This window comes from Delphinapterus leucas, chromosome 10 (genome assembly GCF_059928025.1).
Source record: "Delphinapterus leucas isolate spDelLeu-1000000601 "Yukka" chromosome 10, BTC_Dleu_Yukka2, whole genome shotgun sequence".
NCBI lineage: Eukaryota > Metazoa > Chordata > Mammalia > Artiodactyla > Monodontidae > Delphinapterus > Delphinapterus leucas.
Window position 1 is genome coordinate 104148376 of NC_143138.1, and position 12811 is coordinate 104161186.

Sequence of the window (12811 nt, forward strand, 5' to 3'; positions counted from 1 at the left end):
GGCAGCATGGGGTGAGCGGGGGCTTCGCCGGCCCCCTGTGCCGGCCCCCCGCGCGAGCCCCGCCCCGACGAGCAGCCCACCTTGAGGATGAGGGGCGAGCTGGGCTTCAGCTCCAGGAGGCCGGTGGGGCTGAGCGGCTCCAGCACAGGGTCCGGGTAGTAGAGGAAGGTCGAGGTGTTGAGCACCAGCAAGGCCCGGACGTCGTCCATGACGAAGCCCAGCTCGTCTGGCCGCTCGCCCAGCTCGGGCGGGCTGCGGGCAGGGTTGTCCACCGACGGGGCCCGGCACACCATGGTGGTGTCGTTGTACACTTGGCAGCTCTGGGGATGCAAGACAGGGGCACTGGGCTGGCTGACTCGTGCAAATCCAGGCTGTGACACCGCGGGGCTGCGGCCACACCCGCACACGGCCCCCACCCCTCCCAGGGCCTCCAAGTGCAGCTGGGATGGCAGGAGCTGCGGGGGGCAGGGCCCAGGGGGGACTCACGTTCTCCCTCTCGACGCCTCCGTACTTGGCCCGGATGCGGGGTTCCCGGACAGTGGCCAGGTTGGTGCCCGTGACCGTTAGCAGGGTCCCTCCGCTAAAAGATGAGGGAGATGGAAGTCAGGGGTGGAAGTTCCGGGGCCCTCTGCCCCGGCCCGGCACAAGTGGGAGGGACCAGACACACCCCCCGGCTCTAGCTGCAAGACAGCGAGCGCGTTAGTCTCTCAGCACCACATTTGGCGGCAGGGCCACAGGAGCGGGAGCGGAGGGCCTGGTGCGGGAGCCCCACACCTGGTGCTGGCCTTTGGTGGCTCAGGACAGGGGCATGGGGCTCAGGGGGGGCGGGACGGGGTTTGGGGGGGCTCAGGAAACCTCAGATGGGGGTTGTGGCGGGCACCCACCTGTTGATGCTCCACTCGGGGTCGATCCTCAGGATGGTGGGGTCCTCGGTGTAGTTGTATTTGACCTCGGGGTTGGTGAGCTGCGCGCGGTTGATGTTGATGACAATGGGGGCACTGCCGGGGCTCTGCCCGGGGGGCGTCAGGCATCGGATCTCCCGGGAATTCCTCCTGAGGACGCAGGTGCTGGAGCTCACCTCCGACGCCACCGAGCGTCCAGGCTCCACCACCAACAGGCTGAGCGCGGGTCACCAGCCCGCCCGCTGCATCTGCCTACCTATGGCACAGGCCACAGCGGGCCTGTCTCCAGGCTGGGCCCCCTTCCCGTCAGCCCCTGCGAGGGGCCGGGTGCTGTCTGTGCCTACCTGGGCCGCAGCCTGGCCCTCTCCCCCGATGCTGCCCTGCGTGGGCGGGAGGCTGTCCTGGGCTCAGCGTGGCAGCCTCCCAGGCTGAGGGGCGGGTCCTGCCTCACCAGCTTGCTGTCCAGGTGGCCCCACCCCCAGCTCCGCCTCCTTGGCAGCATCAACCGGCAAGGCTGCCCGTGCCCCAGCTTGCGAGAGCCTGGCCCACGGGTGCCGAGAGCAGGCCTGCCGGGCGGAAAAGGGCTCGCGGGGCCTCACAGCAGCCCCGCAGCGGCCCCATCAGTCACCCGGGCAGCCGCAGGGCCCCTCCACGGGCGGGGCTCCTCCACGGGCGGGGCCCACGGCTCCAACGTCCTGGGAGGGCTGGAGTACCACGCTCACTGCCAACTGCCGCTCCGCGGAGGGACGCACACGACACACGCACCCCCCGCCCCCATCATCCCTGATCTGAAAACAGGCTAATCGTGGGCCTGGGCCGTGAGTGGATGAAACGAGCTGGCGGGGCTGGGGGCGCTGGGTCCCCCCCCAGGGCAGCGGCCAGTCACCGCCGGCACCTGCCCCATCCCCTCAGTGCCTTCACCACAGCCGCCAGGCCCGCGCACAGCAGGCTGCAAACACCAATAATTAGTCTGATAACAGGTAATTACCGCAGGAAAATATTTAAAGGCCCGCTCCATTATCATCCCTAATCTAAAATTATCCACTTCAGGGCTCCGAGCTTTTGTCAAGTTTTCCTTTTTCCCTCTTAAGAATTTTTCTGAATGCCCTTCTCACGTTCCACAGGACTCCCCCAAAACCCAGGACAGAGCAGCTGTGCCCGCCCCTCAGACCCAGGCCCCACCCACCACCCTGCCCTCCCCGCTCGGGGGTAGCCTGCCTGTCTCCATGGTAACCTTCTCCCGCCTCTAGGTTTCCATAGTGATCACCCTAGCCCAGCTCTCCACAGCCCTCCAGCTTCCCAGGCAATGGGAGGGGGCACCAGTCATCTGAACCCACGACCACAAGGGGAAGGCAGCCTGTGCCTGGGGTCCCCACTGCCCGTCCGTCCACACCCCGTACCAGGAGAATGAGCAGGGCCGGCCGCCGACAGACACAGCCACGTCGCTGCCTGCGTTCAGGTGGCTACCCTCGATGCCGATCCAGGTGCCCCCGGAAAGGGGCCCGCGCGCAGGGCTCACACGGTAGAAGGTCGGCGTCTAGGGGGAGAAGGGACCTGCTGGAGCTCCAGGGAAGCGACCGCATCTCCAGCCAGGCCCAGGCCCGCGCTCACTGGGTGTGAGACATCGCCCGTAGGCGGGGCCCACAGCACACAGGGGCCCGGCATCAGGCCTGGTGGTGAGGGGGGAGGGGGCGGGGGCCCACCACTCGAGGCTGCCTGTGGCCCGGGCCAGCCCCACAAGCGAGCCCTCAGGGCCCCCGTGGCCGCGGGAGCAGAGGGCCAGGCGGGCGGGCTTACCACAAAGGTGAAGCGCTTGGGCGACAGGGCGCGGTAGTGGGGGGAGCAGTCCCGCACGCACACCTCCACCAAGGCATCGTGGGCCCGCAGCGCGCTGGCGTCCCCGATCTCGCAGACGATCCTGCGGGCACAGGGGGCCTCAGCAGCCGTGGGCGCCAGGCCACCGCCAGCCCCCCCCCCCGCCGCTCCGCAGGCCGCACTCACTGCTCGGCGCTGATGTACTCGCTCTCCATGGGGCTGCACAGCACCTTGCCCACGCGCACGCCCAGCCGCACGTCCTCAAAGCGCAACCCCAGGTTCTCGCCCGTGATGGTGAGCCGCGTGCCTCCCTGCCGCGGGCCCGTCTCAGGGGACAGCTGTGGAGGCAGAGGCTGGGATGCGGGCCGGGCGTTCGGAGCGCCCCCCAACGCCCCCCAGGCCCGGTAGCCTGCCCACCTTGAGGATCTTGGGGTCGGCGCACCGGCTGCTACCGTGGCGGGCGTGCATCCAGGCGGCGGGCGAGTCCGCGGGGCAGTGGGGGCGCAGGGAACAGCGGCGCTCGGCCACACACCAGCCACACTCGAAGCGAGGGTCGGCCTTGAGGCAGAGACCGCAGCTCTCCCGCAGGGCCGGGCACTTGTACAGGTGGGCTGCAGGGAGGGGCTGGGCGTCAGCGGCCACCCTCGGCCCCGCCCCCCAGCCACCCCACCCAGCTTACCCTGAATGTTCTGCGGGTTGTCGATGACGAAGTGGCCGTTCCACACCACGGACAGGTTCACGGGCAGGTCACTGACGTCGTTGCCCTCGTAGGAGTACTGCGGCGGCAGGAGGAGTGGTCAGGCCACACAGGCCGAGCGCGGGCCACTGCCCAGGGCCTGTGTGTCCCTTGTGGCCACCTGCGGGACTGGCCGCTGGGGGCCCGGGCTCAGCAGCGCGGGGTCTGGGGGCCAGTCTGGAGGCAGGCTCCCCACAGCGCTGCCCGCCTGCAGGCCCGCAGAGGGGGCCCCACCCGGGTCCCCCTCTGCACGAGGACGGCCACGGCCCTCAACCTCCAGCAGCTACAAGGGCACAGCCTCCAGGGTGAGCCCCCGCCAGGAAGCCAGGACTCCCCGCACCCCTTGGACACACGTCAGGGTTGCTCTGTGAACCTCGGCTTCGTCTCCAAATGGGCTCAACGAGCCCTCCTCCGGGACTGCCCTGAGGTGCGAGACGTGTGTCCCCTGTGCCCTGGCACCCCCGACCCCAGGCTGGGCTGGGCTCAGGGTCTCAGCCCTCCCCGGAGAGCCCAGGCCCGGACGCCCAGCTGTGTCCCACTTTCTGCAGTTGAAGACTTGCGCTCCACCCCAGGGCAATTTATCATCATTTTATCTGCACGAATGTAATTGGATCCTATCAAACTCTCTGACGCTCCTTTTTCCCTTTACACAAGGGCTGCAAGAAAGATAAATGTGGGCCTGGGGGGGAGCGGGGGCACAGGGACAGAGGTGACAGAGGCTCGGGGATGGGGGAGAAACCGAGAGACAGCTGGCCTCGGGGACGCGCAGAAAGGAAAGAGAGGGTGCAGGCAGCCGGGCCAGGGGAGCCAGAGTGAGGCGCAGGCGGAGGGTGCAGTGGAGAGGAGGCAGGACTGGACAGGCCGGCAGGCTCGGGGAGCCTCGGGCCCGGCCAAGGGGCCGACCTGTGCTGGGAGACTGTGGCGACCGCTGGACCCCAGCTGCCCCGCCAGCAGAGAGCTGGTGGGCCAAGGGCCCACTGCCTCTGGAATGGAGCCTGACCTCTAACCTTATGCCCCTCCCCAGGGTTCTGGGGGCCTTGCAGGTGGCCCAGAGGTACCCACTCCCCACTCAGGGCCTTGGCTAGCCCCGGGAAACCCACTGCTCTCCTGGACAGATGGGCAGACTGAGGCCTGCTGGCAGTCACAGGGCGAGCCGGGGGAGCGAGACACAAGCCGGCCTCAGGACCACCAACTGGGCCCTCTCCCCTCGCCCACCAGGAGGTTCTGGCCCTGCAAAGACCACCATCCCTAATTCATGGGACGAATCAGATTTGAGGCTCCGAAGGTGACTGCCTCTTGGCACGTCTGGGTTGGGGGAATGCACCGGCCACCATGCATGGCTTCTGTGTCCGGACACAGTACGCCTTAAAGGAGCCGGTGCTGTCACCCTGACCTCGGCCCCCAGGGTCACTCCCCCACGCCCTCAACCCCAGCCCCCTCACCCAGGTCCCCAAGACGGCACGCAGAGCCACATCTGAGACACGCTCCCTCCAAACGCTGGCGTGGCTCTGGGCGTGGCCCCTGCAGCCTGCTCACCGGGGCCCGGCTGAGGGGCTGGCACGGCCTGGGGGCCCGAAGTGCCCCCTGAACAGGGTGTGGCAGACCTGACTACGCGCAGCCCTTCTGCTAAAGCAGAAACACGGCGCTCGGGGTCCTGGCGGCCCCGCCCGCGCCGAGCGGACCCACCGAGGAGTTCTGGCACTGCAGGCTGGAGCTGTTGAAGCGCAGGGCGGCGACGCGGGCCGGGCCCCCCGGGAGGTGGAACAGGCACTCATAGCCCCGCTGGCCCGACTGCGGCTGCGGCAGGTTCCGGGCGGCCAGGGTGATGGGCTTCACCACACCCACCGGCACGTAGATCTGGGTGGAGGGCAGGATCTGCGGGCAGTCCTGGGGGACAAGGCTTCAGCTGAGCCGGGGTAGAGGCTGGCGGGCGGGCTGCGCGGAGCCCGAGCTCCTCCAAGACAAGAGCCCCGCGCCCATTTTACACACTAGCACACTGAGAACGTCGATGACGGCCAGCCAGGCCCGGGTTCCGGGCTGCACACTGTGAGCTGGGCAGGCCCGCCCCGGGGCCCGAGTGCCCTGCCCCAGGGTCCTAGGACCCCACCAGAGGGGCCCCATCTGGAAGCAGCCGAGAGGCCCCGAGGCAAAAGCAGGAGCAAGTTCTCAGCTGGGGGCCCAGGGAGTAGGTAAAAATAGCCGGAGCGAGCACAGAAACAGTCCGGCCCCCGGGACCAGCGCTTCAGCAACACTGACTGATGCAACGGCCCGGCTTCCCTGCAGCAGGGCTGCAGCGACCGTGGAGGAGCCGGCCCGCGGGAACTGCGAAAGGTGCTTTAAATAGAGACGCCGAAAACAGACTGCGATCCCCACGCCCCACGGCAGCTCCCGAGGCACCACGGGCCAGCTCTGCAGAGGTTTTGGGGGCCCCTGGGGGCACTGGGGGAGCAGAGCTAGCAGGGCAGGACTGGCAGGCTGACTACTGACCACCGGGTCTGCGGCTGCCCTGACGGCCACCTGCACACGGGGCACTGACCGGCACGTGGGCTGCGTTTGGAGCTCAGGCTGCAGCCCTGTGGGAGCTGCCGGTGTGCACAGTGGCCACCTGAAAGGGCACCCGTGCCAGCCCCCAGCCCAGGGACACCCCTGCTGCCCCTCCACATCCCTCAGCAGCCCCAGCTCATCCTGGCCACCAGGCCCCACTCCCACTGTCCCCCAACCTCGCACCTTCCCTCCCCACTGACACCAGCTCTGCTGCCGGGAGGCCAGCACCACTGTCTGTCCCCCTGTGGGTCTCGGGGTGCAGGCTCCACGCCCCTGTCAGGCCATAGCCTCCCTGTGGCTGGGCCTCGGCACCTCATGATCCCAGCCATGGACGGGCGTGAGCCCGGGCCTGGCCCCAAGCTCCTGAGTGGCCTGAGGCCAGGCTGAGCCAGAGGCAGCAGGGAGTTGATAAGCAGTGTGGACGCAGAGGCTCCGCCGTCCAAGGAATTCAGAGCCTGTGAGCGAATGAGGGACCGCGACTCTGTTTTCATAACTCAAGTTAGGTTCTCCTAGTCTAGAAACCCTCCTCTCACACAAATCAACGAAGCGTCTGGAAGACTGACCTCCATTCCGCTCGCAGGGGCACCGGCCTCAGGCCCAGAGCCTCCTGATGACAAGGCTGCCAGGGGGAGCACACGACCCACTCACTCCTCATCCTGGGGAGGCCGGGTCTGGGTGCAGGCCACCTCCCGGGGCTGCTCTGCTCTGGGGGTGCTCCACGTGGGACCCCTGCCAGGCCACCCCGTCCCCACCATGCTCTGGTGGCCGCCCCAGCCGAAGCCGACCAGGCAGACGCGGGAGCACAGGGACCCCGTCCCACCCCAGGCAGGAAGCAGAGAAACACTGGGACTGGGACCCTGTGGCCTGAGCACGAGATGGGGAGGGGTCGCCCCGAGGACCAAACCTGAACCAGGGATGGGGGGACTGTGGAAACGTCACGCTCCTTAGGGGCGTCCCCACGCAACCTGGGACTGGCTGAGGAGGGACCGTCCGTGAAGTCCATCCCCAGACAGCCCCCCTTGACCCCGACCAGCTCCCCGGCCCCGCCTGGCGCAGGCGAGCTCCCGAGCAGGGTCTACCCCCCTGCCACTCCCCGGGACGCCCACGTCAGCCCTCCCTGAGGGTCCCGCCGGGCAGCCTGCTCCGCTGAAACAGCTCGAATGGGCACAGAGCTCAGAGACGGCCAGGGAAGACCGGGCCCCCACCTCACATGTCCATTCTGCTGCCCCCCCTCCAGCTGGCTCAGCCCCCCAGCTTCCTGCTGCCCCCCACCCCCTGCCCCACCCCCAGGACCCCTGGGCCAGCTCCTCAAGCAGGCCGCACACCTGGGAAGCCCACCTGCCCACCCCATGTCCCTGCCCACTCTTGGCCCGCCCCCACCATCGTCGTCTTGTCCTGTATATCTGTCCTGTACATCGTCACCAGGGAGTGGAAAAACCAAGGCCCGAGGGAAGGGGGCGGGGCAGCCAGGGCAGGTTCTGTGACAGGCAGGTCCAGCCCAGATGCAGCCCCCAAGCGCCCCATGGCAGGTGGGACTCCCACCCCATCCAGCCAACAGACGCGCTATCCGCAGCGGCAAGGCCTGGCCTCAAGCCCTGGCTCCGCACCCGCAGGCTGGACATGGGGCCCTGCCCCCACCCCCTGCCGGGCAGGCCCGGGCCAGGCCTGGTGCTCAGCCCCACTGCTCGTGATAAAGTCAGCGCCTCGCTCGGCCCCGAAGCAACTGCTACCTGAGGGCTACTGACGACCACGCAGCCCTGCAAGCGACTCCGGGAAAGACCAGCCGCCTGCACCTCGCCCAGCCAGCTCCGTCCACATGGACCCAGCCAGACACGCTCCCAGCTAGCTCCCGGCGCACTGGGATGACAGTCCCTGCCCCCATCGTCCCCGGACGTGCCCTGGGTGTGGGGTCCCCAGGCCGATACAGCCCCGGAGGGCATCCCCTATACCTTCCGGCCAGCATCCCCACCACCCCAGGCGGCACCCAACTCCTCCACACCTCCAAACCCAGCCCACGGGACGCCTTACCTCGGACGCGTTGACGCGGCCCTCCAGGAAGGCACAATCGGCGGCGTTGTGTGTGCACACGTGGCGGTACTTGCACCAGTGGCAGGGGAAGGAGCCGCTGACGCAGGACAGGCAACTGCAGGCAGAGGGCGCGTGGTGAGGCCGCAGCCTGGGCCCCCACCTTGCTGCTGATCAGGGAGCCGCCCCAGGGCCTTTGCACAGGCCGCTCCTCACTGCTCAGAGCTGGTCTGCTTCTGCCTGCCGGGGCTCCCCTCCCTCCTTCCTCCATTGCCTGACAGTCCACCCCGGCGCCAGCCAACAGAACCTCTCAGAGACGCACGTGTGTAAAGCCGGTGCCAGGCCACGCGTGACCATCAGCGCTGGAAACGCATTAGTGCAGCCAAGGAGCACGTTTTAAAGTCCACCTTGTTCTAATTCGCTAAGATTTAAACGTAGGTGTTGAGTGGCGGCTGCAGCCTGGACGGCCGTGGTAGACATCACCTCCCCGACCAGAAAGCAGGCTCGCCTGGCAAGGGTCTGATCCGTTCCAACGTGTCTCCAGGGCCTGGACGGGCCGCACAGCCCGCACCTCACCTCACCTCACCGTCCCTGTAGCTCCACATAACCCACCGCCCTGCCTCTACAGAGACCCTCGACCCCTCCAAGCCTCGGAGCACAGCCCCTGCCCCAAAGATTCCAGCCCGCCCAGTATGGGGAGGCTGGACCCCAGTGCCAACAACACCCAGGCCCACGGTGGGCGCCCCACGAACAGCCAGGAGGGCGTCAGCCTGCAAGTCGGTTGACAAACGAAAACACGATTGAAAAATTAAGCGCCTCGGCTCGAGGCTGACCCCCTCCCGGCCCAGGGCTCTGGCCGCTGCAGGACGCGCAAGGGGCCCTCAGCAATTCCTGCTCTTCCTCTGAGGCTGGTGCGCTCGCAGAAGACCAGAGGCCCAGGGAGAGCGCCCACACCCGGCTGTCCGTGCCCCAGGGGCTGCCCGACCCAGAGGGGACCCGGACCCCTCCTGCCCCAGAGCGGCAGGTATCCAATGCCCGAGCCCCGGCTGGCCGTGCCATGCCTGGACAACGCAGCAGCGCCCCCAGCTCCCTGCCTTGCTCTGGTGCCCACGGCCCACTCCCCACTCGAGGGGAATCAGCACATGTCACCCCCCAGCTGCCGCTCCCGCCACCCGGCCTCGGGCCTCCCCCTCGAGGCCCCATCCTGGCTCCTGCGGCCCGACCAAGCGCTGCCCCGCGGGACTCCGTGCAGGAGGCCAGAGACACTCACGACTGGGGGACGCTGCAGTTGTAGAAGACGAAGTCCACGGACGCGAACCTCTTGCCCGTCTCCTTGGACTTCAGGTAGAGCTTGACCACCCGCTGGTCTCCTGTAACAGCCGCACAGGTTCCGTCACCAGGGCCCCGGGGCCGCCGAACCCAGGAGCCCCGCGCAGAAAAACGGCCTCGCCGAGGACCCTCCCCACGGCCAAGGGCACCGCCCCCCACCCCGCAGCCCTGCAGTGCCTTCCCCTGACGCCCACCCACTGTCCCAGTGACCGTCTACCCCCGACAGGAGGCCCCCCGCGCTGCCCAGGCCGGCCCACTCGGCCTCACCCTGGCCCCGCGTGATGGGCGCCACCTCCCGCGCGGAGGGGGAGTGGCAGTGAATCCGGCCATCCTCCAGGACGCCCTCAGACTCGGTGAAGTCCTCAAAGGAGCAGTTGACGCCCGCCGAGAGGTCGGGCACATTCCAGGCCTGCAGCACGAGCTGGGCGGCAGGGGAAAAGGGTCACTGGCCAATCCCCCCGCGCCCCCGCGCTGCCCCACCCCGGGCCCAGCGGCCGCGCTCACCGGAACCTGAAACGTGGTCACGGACACGTTGCGGGGCTGCACCGTCAGCTGTACGCACTGCAGCAGGTCTGCGGCGAAGCGCTGGGGCTCAGCCGCCCGCTCGCAGGCGTCCCGGCGGGAGCAGCTGTGGGCAGAGGCGTGGGGCGGGCTCGGGCGGGAGGCCAGCGGAGCCCCTGGCCCACCCTGCACCCCATCCAGACCCGGGAAGCTGGGCTCCTGTCACTCAGCGGGTCACGGGAGCCGGGACCCCAGGCTCCCAGTGAGGTCGCCGGGCCCCCTGCCACCCCCACGGCCTGCGCGGACTCACGTGCTGTGCAGGACACACCAGCCGCAGTGGGGGTCCCGTGACCCCAGACACAGCTCACACGACGTGTACTGCACACAGCTCTCCACGGGCACCCGAGTCACCTGGCAGGAGGAGCCTCGGCGTCAGGTCCTCTCGGGCCTGTCCCTGTCCCCCACACACCAGGGAGCCCCGTCTCAGGCCTTCCTCATGCTTTGTCTATCCAAGGGCCAGTCCTGGGGGACCCTGACCCGGCCGAGCCAGGCCAAGCAGACCGGGCCAGTCTCCAGGGAGCGAGTCGGTGCGGGCGACAGCTCTGGCCAGTCCCTCTCGCTCTGCTGCACCCCGAGCTTCCCAGGGGAGCCGTGGGCTCTCCAGCCCCAATCCTGAGCCCGGAGGCTGGCAGGACACCGCTTACCCCAACCTCGCCGGCTTGGCCCAAGACACAGAGCGACCGAGTAATAACCCGATGGCGGGAGGGGGCAAAGGGGAAGGGAGCCACCAGGACAGAAGGGAGGCCCGGCCCCACCTGCACCCCTCCGGCAGCCACGGGGTCACCAGGTGGAGCAGAAGGGCAGAGGCTGGCTCCAAGCAGGCTGGACCAGAAACACGGTACGCGACCTTGACGAGCCGGCCAGGCCAGAGACCGGGAACTCGGGGGCCCCAACGGACACCCCAAACCCCCCAACACCACTACCCTGAAAACGCTCTCGCTGGGCATCTGCTCCCGTGGGTGTGCAGTCATCCAGGGATGAGGGGCAAGCCTGGAGGCTGGCTGCACAGTGACGGCCCCGCCCCGCTCTCCAGGACACCCACCTGCTTCTCCGTCATGGCGTACAGGTACCGGCGGTCGGGGCTGAGGACCAGGTCACGCAGGATGGGGCTGCCCTCTTGGGCCACCACGCTCTCGTAGGCCAGGGCCGGCCAGACGCCGGGGTTCGCCAGGTCCACCAGCATCTGCGGCAGCGAGAGCCACGTGGTGCTGCCTCAGTGCCTTCCAGCTGCTGCCCACCCCCAGCCCAGGTGTGGGGTCGGGAGCGCCCCAAGCAACCCCCCCCACGCCCTTGAAGAATAAGGCCGAGGCCCCCCCACCACGCCCAGGAGCCGGTGCAGGACCAACTGCAGCCGGCAGGCTGGTCCCGGCCCAGCCCCTTCGCCGGGCGTGGGGGTCTCTGGGGGCTGGAGAAAACCACAGCCCTCCAGCCACCACCCGTCCCGAGCCGCACAGCCACACGGCCACGTCCAGGGCAGAGGTGGCAGGAGCCCGGGGCGGCCTTCCCTGGGGCCAGGCTGGGCATCCCGATCGCCGAGGGAGGGCTGTTTGTGCAGAGGGGAGGGGGCACGAGGGGCGGCGGGCCCGCAGGGACGTCCAGTGCAACTGAGGAGAGAGACCAGGATTCTCCCAAGTGGGAGGCAGGGGGGGCCGGGGCCGAGAGAGAGGGCACCGCCGGCACGAAGGCGGGAGGGGGGCGGACGGTGCAGGCATGAGGAAATACACGGTCTACGTCCCAGACACGCGGGGGCTCACTCAGCCAGCTCTCGCCCGCTGCGCGCCACGCTGCAAGTATCTTTAGCTGCTTTTACCAAACAAAAGTATTTAATTAGCAGCGAGAGCCGGGGGGGCTTTCCAGAGACGGGACTCGTGGGGCGGCCGGCTCAGCCCGCAGGCAGGCTCCCGGGGCCGCCGGCCCACCTCCACCTCGGCCCAGCGCCCCTCCCTGGCGCCTCACGCTGACTGGACAGGGCAGGGCAGTCCTGACCGGCCAGGCGAACACCCCCGGCTCGGGCCAGCTCCATGGCGGCTGGGAGAGGGCGGCCGGCCGAGGGCGGCCGGCCGGGGAGGCCAGGGGGAGGGGGAGGGGAGGGCCGCATTCCTGAGCGCCCGCGGCCACCCCCCCACTTCCGCTCAGCTGCCGCCCCGCCGGGCAGGCAGGCTTAAGTCAAACCAGACCCGGAAGAGCCGAGTCCAGCGCCTGCCGGCAGGGGAGGGAGCCAGGACTGGGCCCGGAGGGAGGAGGGGGGCAGGGGGCGTGCAGCAGCCCAGCCTCAGCCCCCGCGGGTAGGGCCTGGAGGGGTGTGCCCGTCCAGCTGTCCATCCGCCACGCACCCAGCCTGCACCCCCCAACCCCAGAGCCTGCTGCCCCGCTCTCACAGGGAGCTGACTGGGCCCTGGCCACGGAGGCCGGGAGGCTGGCCTCTGCACCCACACCACCTGGGCCCAAGCCCTGTTCAGGCGCGTCCTGGCTGCGGGGCCTCTGCCTCAGGGTCCCCCACACACCCCGGGTGACGGGAGCCTCCCCCAACACCAGAGCCACTCCGGGGACTAAATGACCCAGCAGAGGATGCCCGGGGGGCCAAGCCCCGAGGCAACCTCCCAAACCCAAGGGCCGGCCACAGAGGCGCAGCAAGGCCAGGCTGGACCACAGCCAGGGAGCGGGGGACTGGACGGCCAGAGGGCAGGGCAGGGCACCAGTGGGGACCCAGAGCTCCAAACTCATCTCAACACAAATGGCCCGAACCAGGGTCCTTTACGCCTCTTCCCTGCAGGCGCCTCCACCCGCTGCAGCCCCCCTGGAGCCCAGACCTGACACTGCCGGCCCCTGGGACTCCTGGGATGACCACACCCCTGGCCCTCATGCAGGGGGCGCTGCAGTGGGATACTGCCGGGCCCCA

The 12811-nt window shown here is 69.0% G+C and overlaps 1 protein-coding gene across 3 annotated transcripts in view; it reads right to left on the bottom strand.

The window, feature by feature from the left end:
* The window catches only part of PLXNA1 (plexin A1), a 42630-nt gene that overhangs the window by 14665 nt on the left and 15154 nt on the right, over positions 1 to 12811 (bottom strand). For all 3 annotated transcript variants that reach the window (XM_022562502.3, XM_089919844.1, XM_089919843.1), the window contains exons 4-18: positions 10955 to 11095; positions 10163 to 10263; positions 9856 to 9979; positions 9619 to 9772; positions 9293 to 9392; positions 8026 to 8140; positions 5140 to 5340; positions 3397 to 3493; positions 3135 to 3328; positions 2904 to 3055; positions 2700 to 2820; positions 2303 to 2439; positions 885 to 1052; positions 487 to 580; positions 81 to 320 (exon numbers count right to left, since the gene is read on the bottom strand). In XM_022562502.3, the coding sequence (XP_022418210.2) occupies positions 81 to 320; positions 487 to 580; positions 885 to 1052; positions 2303 to 2439; positions 2700 to 2820; positions 2904 to 3055; positions 3135 to 3328; positions 3397 to 3493; positions 5140 to 5340; positions 8026 to 8140; positions 9293 to 9392; positions 9619 to 9772; positions 9856 to 9979; positions 10163 to 10263; positions 10955 to 11095 (2139 nt within the window). The remainder of the gene's footprint in view (positions 1 to 80; positions 321 to 486; positions 581 to 884; positions 1053 to 2302; positions 2440 to 2699; positions 2821 to 2903; positions 3056 to 3134; positions 3329 to 3396; positions 3494 to 5139; positions 5341 to 8025; positions 8141 to 9292; positions 9393 to 9618; positions 9773 to 9855; positions 9980 to 10162; positions 10264 to 10954; positions 11096 to 12811) is intronic.